Here is a 13,459-nt window from a genome sequence, read left to right as displayed (position 1 = left end):
CCCCTGATAATAGATATAACCTTGAAATGCACCTCCTTGCCTTTCTGTGTAAAGGAAAAACCTCTACAGTGTATCTTATGAGTACCATCTTTATTAAAAAGTTTCCTGGAGTTTTGAAACGATGTTATTCTTTTCTGAAGTAGCAGGTCAGAAAGGCTTTGTCAAGGAACTTTGTGGAAGTAACATGTTGGTGAAGTATGGAAACTTTTATGTATCTTACATCCGATGACAATTCAACTCCATCTTTTTTGCTTAAGACTCCTCTTGAAGTTTTATTTTCAAATTCAAGAAAGATTTTTAAATGCATGAATCTATTTTGGATCCATAGTTTTCTAAAAGATAATGATGCAGACGTTCCCCAAAAGAAATGCCCACTGACCCCATAGCTGTGAGTGAGTTGGGTCTATTATCTTTTTATTACCCTTTCACCTATACTTTGGGGATTGTAGCCAACACGTCATAGGATGCAAACTACTTTTCTCTGTAGCTGTATCTTTTATTATTCTTGGATGACTTCAATTTCTATTTTTATATCCATTGGTGTTGCTGTTACTTTGAGTATATTTTAACTTTAAAAATATATGATTTTTATGTAGCATTTTGAAATTTTGACATGGAAAGCTTTGGTCAATGAAAGAATAGCTGGTTATAATGATACCTATTTATTGCTTTCTGATAGAGAAGATAACTTTCATTTAGAGATGAAGAGATTAATTTTGATCAATCCTCATTCCAGTTATTTTACTAAGTGTGAAACAAAAGTAAGCTTAGAAGGTAGTAGAGGGGCGCCTGGGTGGCTCAGTGGATTAAGCCGCTGTCTTCGGCTCGGGTCATGATCTCAGGGTCCTGGGATCGAGCCCCGCATCGGGCTCTCTGCTCTGCAGGGAGCCTGCTTCCTCCTCTCTCTCTGCCTGCCTCTCTGCCTACTTGTGATCTCTCTCTCTGTCAAATAAATAAATAAATAAAATCTTAAAAAAAAAAAAAGAATGTAGTACATAAAGCCATATTTGAACATATTTGTATAAAAATGGCCAAGGGCCCCTGGGTGGCTCAGTCAGTTGAGCCCCCGAGTCTTGATTTCAGCTCAGGTCATGATCTCAGGGTTATGAGATCGAGCCCTGCATTGGGCTCTGTGCTCAGTGGGCAGTCTGCTTGAGATTCTCCCTCTTCCTTTGCCCCTTCCCCCAAATCCCCCCTAAAATAAATAAATAAATCTTAAAAAAAAAAGACAAAATGCTCATATGAATGAAGCTAGTTCATAGTGAAGAAAAACCATCTTTTTTTTTTTTTTAATTTCTTTTCAGCGTAACAGTATTCATTGTTTTTGCACCACACCCAGTGCTCCATGCAATACCTGCCCTCCCTATTACCCACCACCTGGTTCCCCCAACCTCCCACCCCCTGCCCCTTCAGAACCCTTAGGTTGTTTTTCAGAGTCCATAGTCTCTTATGGTTCATCTCCCCTTCCAATTTCCTTCAACTCCCTTCTCCTCTCCATCTCCCCATGTCCTCCATGTTATTTGTTATGCTCCACAAATAAGTGAAACCATATGATAATTGACTCTCTCTGCTTGACTTATTTCGCTCAGCATAATCTCTTCCAGTCCTGTCCATGTTCATCCTTTCTGATGAAGGCATAATACTCCATCGTGTATATGGACCACATCTTCCTTATCCATTCGTCCGTTGAAGGGCATCTTGGTTCTTTCCACAGTTTGGCGACTGTGGCCATTGCTGCTATAAACATTGGGGTACAGATAGCCCTTCTTTTCACTACATCTGCATCTTTGGGGTAAATACCCAGTAGTGCAATTGCAGGGTCATAGGGAAGCTCTATTTTTAATTTCTTGAGGAATCTCTACACTGTTCTCCAAAGTGGATGCACCAACTTGCATTCCCACCAATAGTGTAAGAGGGTTCCCCTTTCTCCACATCCTCTCCAACACACGCTGTTTCCTGTCTTGCTCATTTTGGCCATTCTAACTGGTGTAGGGTGGTATCTCAATGTGGTTTTAATTTGAATCTCCCTGATGGCTAGTGATGATGAACATTTTTTCATGTGTCTGATAGCCATTTGTATGTCTTCATTGGAGAACTGTCTGTTCATATCTTCTGCCCATTTTTTGATATGATTATCTGTATTGTGTATGTTGAGTTTGAGGAGTTCTTTATAGATCCTGGATATCAACCTTTTGTCTGTACTGTCATTTGCAAATATCTTCTCCCATTCCGTGGGTTGCCTCTTTGTTTTGTTGACTGTTTCCTTGGCTGTGCAAAAGCTTTTGATCTTGATGAAGTCCCAAAAGTTCATTTTCGCTTTTGTTTCCTTTGCCTTTGGAGACATATCTTGAAAGAAGTTGCTGTGGCTGATATCAAGGAGGTTACTGCCTGTGTTCTCCTCTAGGATTCTGATGGATTCCTGTCTCACATTGAGGTCTTTTATCCATTTTGAGTTTATCTTTGTGTACGGTGTAAGAGAATGGTTGAGTTTCATTCTTCTACGTATAGCTCTCCAGTTTCCCCAGCACCATTTATTGAAGAGACTGTTTTTTTTTCCACTGTATATTTAGAAAAACCATCTTTGCACAATTTACTTCTCTATGACTAATAGTAAGTATGGTCACTAGTGGTTTACTGAGAAGAAAATACTTCTTTTTTTTTTTTTTAAAGATTTTATTTATTTATTTGACAGACAGAGATCACAAGTAGGCAGAGAGGCAGGCAGAGGGGGGCAGGGAAGCAGGCTCCCTGCTGAGCAGAGAGCCTGATGTGGGGCTCTATCCCAGGACCCTGGGATCATGACCTGAGCCGAAGGCAGAGGCTTTAACCCACTGAGCCACCCAGGCACGCCCCCCCCCCTTTTTTTTTTTAGGATTTTACTTCTTTATTTGACAGACAGAGATCACAAGTAGGCAGAGAGGCAGGCAGGGGGTGGGTGTGGTGGGGGGAAGCAGGCTCCCTGCTGAGCAGAGAGCCCCATGCAGGGCTTGATCCCAGCACCCTGAGATCATGACCTGAGCTGAAGGCAGAGGCTTTAACCCACTGAGCCACCCAGGCGCCCCGAGAAGAAAATACTTCTAAGCAGATATCATCCTCAGTAGTGATTCAGGTGCCGCGTGTGTTTGGCTCATAATGTTAGATGCTAGCATTATAAAATGCTGTAGGACTGTCTCTGACTTTGAGAGAGAGATGGGACTGGACATTGGCCAGCCTTCACATTTCCAAGGAGCTAGGCAGATGGATAAGTGAAAGCAAAAATGAAATTTAAGTTGTAGAACATTATGAAGATTATTGGGGGAAAAAGTATTAAAATGATTTTAAAAAAGAAAAAAATGATGGAAAGGGCAGAAGTGCAAGGTGTGAATAGGTATTCTCTCCAGGATATGTGCGTGCATATATTCTATAATGTTCGTTAATACCGACCTGCCGAGAGATTGGGAAGAAACGGACAGCCCAGATGTTTTATAGACTGGAAAGTTAGAGATCACAGAGACATCCTGAATCACAGAATTTAGGGCATTAAATAATGGTACTAGGCCTTGTCATTGTCTGGAACTGTGCTACCTCTGAGGTTTTTAATTGTGGAATTCCATTCTCTAACCATAGCCACCCCCTTACCTCCCATTTGCTTACTTCCTTAAACCTGTTCTTTGACCTAATCAAGACTGAGTCTCTTGTTCCTTTCCTGTCTCCCAGTCTGGGTAGTTCCTGCTTCACTTCATTTCTTCTCTGCAGCCAGAAATTTATTTTGAACTTCTTATTCAAGTGTAGTGTACGTAGAGAAAAAGTACACAAATTGTAAGTGCGTAGCTTGGTGAATTTTCACAGACTGAACACCCTGTGCAACCAGAATCCAGATGAAGAAATAAAACATTACTAACACCCCAGAACCTCCTTGTGTGCCCCTTTAGTACCTAAGCCCAGGATAATCACAATCCTAGCTTCTACTAGCGCTGATTAGCTTTCTTGCTTTGAACTTCATATAAATGAAATTATGAGACACGTAAAGGAGTATGGGCTTTTGTGTGTCTGACTTGTTTACCTCAGTATTGTTTTTAGATTCATTCATATTTTTGTATGTAGTTCATTGCCATACATAAAATTCTTTATAACATTATTTATTCATTCTACTTTTGATGGGCATTTGCATAATTTCCATTTTCTGGCTACTATGAAAAGTTACTGTGGATACTCTGGTCTTTAGGTACGTGCGCGCGTGTGTGTATGCACGCACACACACACACACACACACACATGCATTTCTGTTAGTTTTGTTTTTTTTTTTTCATTTTATTTATTTTTTCAGTGTAACAGTATTCATTCTTTTTGCACAACACCCAGTGCTCCATGCAAAATGTGCCCTCCCCATTACCCACCACCTGTTCCCCCAACCTCCCACCCCTGACCCTTCAAAACCCTCAGGTTGCCCCAACCTCCCACCCCTGACCCTTCAAAACCCTCAGGTTGTTTTTCAGAGTCCATAGTCTCTTATGGTTCGCCTCCCCTCCCCAATGTCCATAGCTGTTAGTTTTGTTTTTAGGAATAGGAGAATTGCTAGCTCATCAGATATGGGTATGTTCAGCCTTAGTAGATACTGCCACAGGTTTTTTGACTGTGCAGAATAATACAGACTTCCAACAACCATATATGGGAGTTGTCATAACTATAACCTCATCAACTTTTGAATTTTCTCCTTTTCACTTTATCCATTCAGTTCTTATAGGTGTGTAGGTATGATATCACATAATAGTTTTAATCTGAATTTCCGTGAAAACTGATGAAATTGGGTGCCTTCACATAAGGTTGGGCCATTTGGATGTCTCTTTTGTGAATTGCCTTTTCATGTCTCTTGCTCACTTTTTTTTTTTTTTTTTGAACTTATTTGTCAGAAGTCTTTATATGCGATGTATATAGGCACTTTATTAGATATATGTATTGCAAATATCTTCCATTCTGTGGGTCACTTTTTCACTCTATTATTGGTTTCTTTTGATGAGCAGAAGTTCTTAATGTAGTTCAGCTTATTTTGTTTTTCCATTATGGTTAGTTTTTTGTGTGTGTCTTGTTTTAAGAATATTTTGAAAATTCCAAGGTCATGATGATGCTATCTTATTTTGTTTTGAAATTTTTATTTTTCTGTCTTTCAAACTTAGATCTGCAATTCATCTGGAATTTTTTGTATGTGATGGTGTGAGGTATAAGCCAGCACCATTTACTGAAAAAATATTCTTTTCTGTGGTGTCACTTTTGTTTTAAATTAGGTGATAATGTCTGTATGGGTCTAATTCCATTGGTCTTTCTACACTTGCCCCAATATCACATTCCAGTGTTTGGTATCTAATAGTCTCAGATCCTTGTTGTTGCTCTTCAAGATTGCCTTGCTTATTCTTGGTCTTTTGCATTTCCATGTAAGTTTTAGAATCACTTTTTAGTTTATACACAAAGACACACACTGAAATTTGATAGGATTGCATAGATTTTACATATCAGTGCAGGAAAATTGGTATCTCTGCTGTGTAGATAGTAATTTTGAATTTAGCCATATTGATAAGCTTTAATTCTCTTCTTCATTTTTTCCTTTGATGTATTCTGTAAGCCCTTTACCCTGGCTTAATTTAACTGATCTGTTTTCTTTAATTACATCCCCAGGCTGCTTAAGAAAATCAGTTAAGATTCTGATTGACCTTCTTGCTTAAGCCCTTGGTGCTGCAATTCTAATTTCTGAATTATTTCCTTTCCCTTTTCCCTATGGCTTTTTTCTACTCTACAGCTGTCAAGAGACAATCTGTCCTTGCTAATTCTAATCTTATTCTTAGCAGACGTGTGTGTGTGTGTGTGTGTGTAGATATCTGAAAAGCAGTTGGAAATGGGCCTAAACCTCAAGAGAAATGTTGATACTGAAGATACAGCTTTTGGAATCATTAGCATGACATTGGACTTGAAACTATAGGTATGGATTAGCTTCTTCGTATAGGAAGTGTGTGAAATTGGAAGTGAAGAGAGCTAAGAATATAATCCCAGAGAATAGCATCAGTTAGAGGTTGGGCTGAGGAGAAAATAGAGAACACGACTGCTAGAAGAGGTCTCGTAAGTTGGGAGGTGTAGCAGGGCACAGATGTACTGGAAACCAAGGGAAGAGAAAGTTTCAAGAAGTAGGGAATGGTCAGTAGTGTTAAATGATGTCAGGGCAAGGGCATGCTAACTGAAGGTAAGCCATGGATTTGGCTAGTACCTTCAGCAGAGGCAGTAGTCAGTAGCTAGCAACGGTGGAGAGTGTGGAGATAATGAGTTGAGATTGCTCTCATTATGGGTGTTGATGGAAATGGTAAGGTAGAATGCAGTCCAGCCAAAAGAGGAGTATGGTCAGAGCATTTTTCTTTAATGTCTGTTGCTCAGAATCAACCTGTTCAAAGCTAAATTCCTCCTTCTGCCTTATCTGCCATTCTTCTGCTTTCTTAGTGAAACAAGTATCACCGTTTGCCTAGTTGTTCAAGCTAGAAACCTTGGAGTCCTCTTCGATTTCTCCTTTACCACCCCACCTCCCACCCCCCTCTGTTTAAATTGTAAACAGGGACCTTGTGTTTTCCATAATGTTTCTTTAATTTTTCCTTCTCTTGATCTCTCCTGCTGAATTCTTTTTTTTTTTTAAGATTTTATTTATTTATTTGACAGAGATCACAAGTAGGCAGAGAGGCAGGCAGAGAAAGAGGGGGAGGCAGACTCCCCACTGAGCAGAGAGCCTGATGCAGGGCTTATCCCAGGACCCTGGGATCATGACCTGAGCCAAAGGCAGAGGCTTTAACCCACTGAGCCACCCAGGCGCCCCATCTTCTGCTGAATTCTTAGGCTCTATTCTCTTTTTCCTTGACATTGCCATACCTTCTTACTCTTCATCCGTCTTCCTGCTGCCTCGCTTATCCTTGTAAAAGATGGGTCCTGTCATGTGCGCCTACTTCTTTAAACATCTTTGTTGCCTGCCTACTGTCTACTCTGTATAATACCCTATTTCATTCAGTGAGTAATACTGATTGTATGTCTGGTGTAGTACTGGGCACTAGGGAATACTGTGGTAGACAAGGAGGACATGGGCCCTGCTGTCACCTGGCATGGTGGAATATAAGGCTTTTTACAGTTTGGGTCCCAGCTGATCTTTGTAGGATCACCTATGACTCCTGCTCAGGACTACCTTTTCCAGGAGCAAAATCCGTTTTATGAAATCACTGTGTTTGCAGATGCTCTTTCTTCTGTTTGTCATATTTCTCACGGCGTACTGTTTGTAGTAAGGTGGTATTTGTTTTCTTCTAATTAGCCACTGGCTGTTAGTTAACTAGTCAATCATCTGTAGAGGTTCGAATTTTAAGAAATATTCTCCTGCTAACAATAATTTGCATAACTGCTCCTGCTTCTTCCTGGTACAAGGGAGAAATTTTTGGAATGAACTCTTTGTAGAGACAGATCTATCTAGATTCATTATTGAATGTTATTCATTCAATAACAATGCATAGAAAAATTAAAAAAAAAAAAAAAACAGAAATGAGCACAAGAGTGTTTTCGAGAAACCTGTAATGCCTGTCTGACTTACAGGGGATTTGGAATTCTGAATTTATTGATCCATTTTCTTCCAATTTAGACTGATGATGAAGAGGAGTCTTTTGTTCTTGAGGATCCTACATTGTTAAACATTGATACTATTGATTCTCACTCCTATGATACTTCGTCTGTGGCAAGTTCAGATAGTGGTGACAGGACCAACTTAAAAAGGTAAGTATTCCCTTAAATCACACTTGCATGTGCTTGCAGTATTGATCATTTAAAATATAAATATCTGTGCTACAGTATGGTCTGCTGAAGCCCTGCATAGGGAATAGAAGGTCCACTTGGGTGGAAATAATTTGCTTGTTAGACCCTAAAGATCTTCCACTGTTGAAGGGAGAGGCTAAACAGGTGGATGCCATGACCACTGTCCTCTGCACCTCCAGTAGGAAGCCATAATAACAGCCAGGGCCCCCGCCCCAGAAGCAATAGAGCCCGAGGAAGGAGCATGAGTCAAATTTGGCACAGTGTCTGTGGTAGAAACACAGAGTTTGGTTCACCTCACCACCATTATGGTCTCTGCACTCGCCATCCCCTTCCTCCCACTCGGGTCAGCTGCGGCATTCCTTCATTGCCTTGGAATGGGTTCAGAGGAGAATCACAAAATGATTAAAGATTTGGGAAAAGGACTTCTAACCCTAAGTAACTTCATTTTGGCTGCTTTTCACCTCCCAAATTCTTGGAGAGCACATGAAAAGGAAAGCGAAGTGGAGGAAGGATAATGTAAATACTTTATTGAATTCATGTGTTAGTTTAATGTTGATAAAGTCATGTGTATTTTTCCTTTCCTAAATTTTGCCTGTATTAGTGCTGTCTTCTTAGCTTGTCACCTCTTGTGGGGTAGGGACCATTGTTGGATATATTAACCTGTTCATCACTATCTCCTACAAATAGATAAATGTGTTTTTCCCCCAGCTTTATTGAGATATGACTGATATATAACATTAGGCAAATATAAGATGTAAGTGTGATTCTTTGATACACTATTTGTGAAATCATTACCCAGTAGGGTTAGTTAGCACCTTCACCACCTCACATAATTACCCTTTCTGTTTTGGTAAGAACATTTAAGATCTACTCTTTTAGTAACTTTCAAGTATATAACACATTATTGTCAGCTATAGTCCTCGTGCTGTACGTTAGATCCCTAGAACTGACTCATCTTACAACTTGAAATTTGTATCTTTGACCAACATCTCCACATTTCCTTCACTTCTCAGACTCTAGTAATTACAGTTCTACTCTGCCTCTATGAGTTAGTCTTTTTTTAAATTCCACATGTAAGTGAGATCGTATAGTATTTGTCTTTTTTCTGTGTGACTTACTCCATGTAGCATAATGCCCTCAAGGTCCATTCATGTTGTTACACATGGCAAGATTTCCTTCTTTATCATGACTGAATAATACTCCTGTGTGTGTGTGTGTGTGTGTGTGTGTGTGTGTGTGTGTGTGTGTGTGTGTGTCCATCCTCTTATTTTTACCCATTTGTCTGACGGTGGACACTTAGATTATTTCCATATCTTGGCTATTATGAATAATGCTGTAATGAACATGGCAGCACTGATACTTCTTTGAGATCGTGATTTTGTTTTCTTTGGCTATCTACCCAGAAGTGGGATTGTTGGATTATATGGTAGTTCAGTTTTTAATTTTGGGGGGAACTTCCATACAGTTTGCCACAGTGGCTGCACCAGTTTACATTCCCACCCACCAGTGTGCAAGGATTCCCTTTTCTCCACATCCTCACCAACACTTGTGATCTATTGCCTTTTTAAAATTTTTTAAAGATTTTACCTATTCATTTGAGAGTGTGAGAAAGAGAGAGAGTGAGTGAGCATAGACCAGGGTGGGCAGGGAGAGGGAGAAGCAGACTCCCTGCTGAGCAGGGAGTCCAGTGCAGGGTTCGAACCCAGGACCCTGGGACCATGACCTGAGCCGAAAACAGATGCCCAGCTGACCGAGTCACCTTGTGTTTTTGATAATAGCCATAGCAATAGGCAGTATCTTATTGCAATTTTGATTTGCCTTTCCCTGATGATTAGTGATGCTAAACAGTTTGCATGTACTTGTTGGCCATGTGTATGTCTTCTTTGGAAAAATGTCTGTTCAGATCCTCTGCCTATTTTTTACTCAAATTGTTCGTTTTTTTGTTTTTTTGGTTTTTTTTTGTTATTTGGACAGTCATCTCCCTTTTCCCCAGGGGATACATTGCAAGACCTCCAGCGCATGCCTAAAACTTGCAGATAGTACTGAATCCTATATAAACTACATTTCTTCCTGTATATACCTATAATAAAGTATGGTTTGTAAATTATACACAGAGATTAACAACAACCGTAATAAAATGAACAATTATAAGAATGTACTCTAATAAAAGTTATATGAACATGGTCTCTCTCAAATATTTTATCATACTATACCTACCCTTCTTATAATGTCTTGAGATGATGAAATGCCTATGTGATGAGATGAAGTGAGGTGAGTGACATAGGCATGACACTGGGTTAGGCTACACTATTAACCTTCTGACAACACCTCAGAAGGAGGATCATCTGCTTCTGGATTGTGGTTGACAACAAGTAACTGAAACCATGCAGATAAGGGAGGATTGCTGTATTTTTTCGATATTAACCCCTTAGCAGGTAAACCATTTACAACTATTTTCTACTACCCTGTAGGTTGTCTTTTCATTTTGTTGATTTTCTTTTGCTGTGCAAAAGTTTTTTAGTTTGATATAGTCTCATTTATTTACAGTTGCTTTTGTTGATTGTGCTTTTGGTGACTTGTACAAAAAATCCATTGCCATGACCAACATTAAGGAGCTTTTTCCCCTATGTTTTCTTCTTCTTTTTTTTTTTTTTCAAAGATTTTATTTATTTATTTGACAGACAGAGATCAAAAGTAGGCAGGGAGGCAGGCAGAGTGGCGGGGGCGGGGAGAAGCAGGCTCCCCGCTGAGCAGGGAACCCGATGCGATGCGGGGCTCGATCCCAGGACGCTGGGATCATGACCTGAGCCAAAGGCAGAGGCTTTAACCCACTGAGCCACCCAGGTGCCCCCCCGTGTTTTCTTCTAAGAGATTTATGGCTTGGGTTTTATAGTTAAGTCTTTAATCCATTTAATTCCTATAATTTTTGTGAGTGGTATAAGATAAAGGTACAATTTCATCTGCATGTGATTATCTAGTTTTCCCAACACCATTTATTAGAGACTATATTCTCTCCCCATTGAGTGTTTTTGATTTCATTGTCAAATAGTAGTTGAATGTATATATAGCTGTTTTTTTCTGAACTCTCAATTTTTTTTTTTTTTAAAGATTTATTTATTTATTTGACAGAGAGAGATCATGAGTAAGCAGAGAGGCAGGCAGAGAGAGAGGAGGAAGCAGGCCCCCAGCTGAGCAGAGAGCCCGATGTGGGGCTCGATCCCAGGACCCTGAGATCATGACCTGAGCTGAAGGCAGAGGTGTAATCCACTGAGCCACCCAGGTGCCCCTGAACTCTCAATTTTGTTCCATTGGTGTCTCTGTCAATTTTATGCCAGTACCATACTGATTTTTGTTTTGTTTTTGTTTCATACTGTTGAGTATAGCTTTGTAAGAGAGTTTGAAATCAGAAAGTGTGATGCCTCCAGCTTTGTTCTTTTTCAAGATTGCTTAGGCTAATTGGGGTCAGTTTTGTTTCTAAACACAACAGTGAAATATCTGAAAAAAGAGTAAAATAATTCAATTTATAGTAGCATCAAAAACAGTAAAATACTTATGAATAAATTTAACCCAAGAAGTGAAAGAGCTATACACTGGGAATTATAAGATATTGCTGAAAGAAATTGAGGACACAAATAAATGGAAAAATATCCCATGTTCATGGATTAATATTATTAAAATGTCCATACTGCTCCAAGCCATCTGCAGTCAAATGCTCTACCACTGAGCTATACCCTCTCTCCAACCCATCTGTAGATGCAACACAGTCTTTTATCAAAAACATACTGGGGGGGTAGGGAGAGGGTGGTTGGGTTATGGACACTGGGGAGGGTCTGTGCTATGGTGAGTGCTGTGAAATGTGTAAGCCTGACGATTCACAGACCTGTACCCCTGGGGCAAATAATACATTATATGTTAATAAAAAAATTTTTTTTAATTGAGATTTTTCGCAAAAGTAGAAAATCTAAAATTTGTGTGGAACCATGATAAGTGATTTTGACTATCTGGTCTCTACCTGCTTCAAAGATACAATGTCTTTTAATGAGTAAGTCGCAGGAATACAAGTCCCAGCGCAAGGATATTGTTAATGATATTGTTAATGGTGATGGAACGGAAAGGCTGGTAGCTGCTTGTCAAATCACTAAGTTGTACACCTGAAACTAACATGTGTCAGTTGTACTCAAATTAAGAAAATATATATGGTGTCTTTGGTTTTTTTTGTTTGCTTGTTTTTGCCTTCTTTAATGTCAGAACTCTTGCATAGCATCAGTCTGGACCCCGCTTACCATTTTGACTTAATCTCTTAACACCCCCACACCCATCCTTGTGGTCAAGGATGTCACATAGACATCTTCATGTTTCTATTTGTGCCTTTTTGTTGCCTGCCACCCTCCTCATTATCCATCCAGGCCAGGTCAGACATCTCTTTTCTATAGCTGTTTCTGATAGCCTCCTAATAGATAGGATTAAACTCTTTATTTCATCTCTGTAGTGCTTTATCCGTTGTTCTTTTCTAACATTTATCTTTTAAGATTAAGTTACTTACGGGGCTGCTGGGTGGTTCAGGCAGTTAAGCATCTACATTCAGCTCAGGTCATGATCCTGGAGTCCTAGAATCAAGCCTCGAGTGGCATCGGGCTCCCTGCTCAGTGGAGAGTCTGCTTTACCCTCTGCCTCTGCCATTCCCCCTGCTCTTCTGCATTCTCTCTCCCTCTCTTGCTAATTCTCTCTCTCAAATAAATAAAATCTTTAAAAAAAAAAAGATTAAGTTACTTATGAATCCCTCTATTTAGGCTGCGAGGTCCTTGATACCAGGAATCTTAACTTCCCTTATTTTTGTCTCCCCAGAGCATACTTTCAGTCACAGAAGGTGCTCAGTGTTTGGGAGAAAATTAAAAATTATTTTTTGTATGATGATGAGTTGGGTAAGTGAAAGGAGCTTTTAGTAGGAGCAGCAGAGAAAGAATAATGAGTGGGGATTTTGAGGTGCTTGGTGGAAGAATGAGAGAAGGCAGTTAAAGACGGGAGGGCAAGAAAGGTGGGCAAGAGTAGAAGGTAGGTAGAGTTAAGGTAGACGTGCAGGGCACGATAGGCAGTCTTCTGGTGAATAGTTCAATGTCTTGCTATAGTTGAAGGTGGGTGAGGAGCAGTTTGAATCAGTGAAAAAGGAATGGTGGCTTTATTCATTTTCCTGCTTGTGCTTCTCTGAGGTTCAGGGTGGGTTTAGTACAAGATCTTAATGTAGAACCGTTGGAATCTTTATACCCTTTTGCAAACAGAGCTAACAAATTACAGTCAGTGTTGTTTTCTACTTATTTTTCTTATTTTTATGTGTGTTTTGGACTTTCAAAGCTTTGAGACACTGGTTTTTCAAAAACTTTTTTATGTTTTTAAACATTTTCTTTTTTTTTTTTCTTTCTTCCTTTCTTTCTTTCTTCTTTTTTTTTTTAGGAAGAAGAAATTACCTGATTCTTTTTCACTCCATGGGTCAGTTATGCGACATTCACTTTTGAAGGGAATTTCTGCCCAGATAGTGTCTGCAGCTGTAAGTATTTTGTTCTCTTCCCCAGCTTTGTAACCTGCAATGGCATAATGAAGTAGGAATGAGCATAAAACAAAGCATAGCACTTCTCTTGGCCCGAGGCTTAAAAAAAGAAATAGA

General features: G+C 39.6%; 1 protein-coding gene across 4 annotated transcripts in view; it reads left to right on the top strand.

The window, feature by feature from the left end:
- Positions 1–13,459, top strand: part of VPS8 (VPS8 subunit of CORVET complex) — a 270,200-nt gene that overhangs the window by 14,156 nt on the left and 242,585 nt on the right. For all 4 annotated transcript variants that reach the window (XM_046002698.1, XM_046002699.1, XM_046002696.1 and 1 more), the window contains exons 4-5: positions 7,631–7,761; positions 13,249–13,342. In XM_046002698.1, coding sequence (XP_045858654.1) covers positions 7,631–7,761; positions 13,249–13,342 — 225 coding nt within the window. The remainder of the gene's footprint in view (positions 1–7,630; positions 7,762–13,248; positions 13,343–13,459) is intronic.

This window comes from Meles meles, chromosome 4, assembly GCF_922984935.1.
Source record: "Meles meles chromosome 4, mMelMel3.1 paternal haplotype, whole genome shotgun sequence".
Lineage (NCBI taxonomy): Eukaryota > Metazoa > Chordata > Mammalia > Carnivora > Mustelidae > Meles > Meles meles.
Note: the sequence above shows the minus strand (reverse complement) of the source record. Positions and strands in the feature narration are given on the sequence as shown.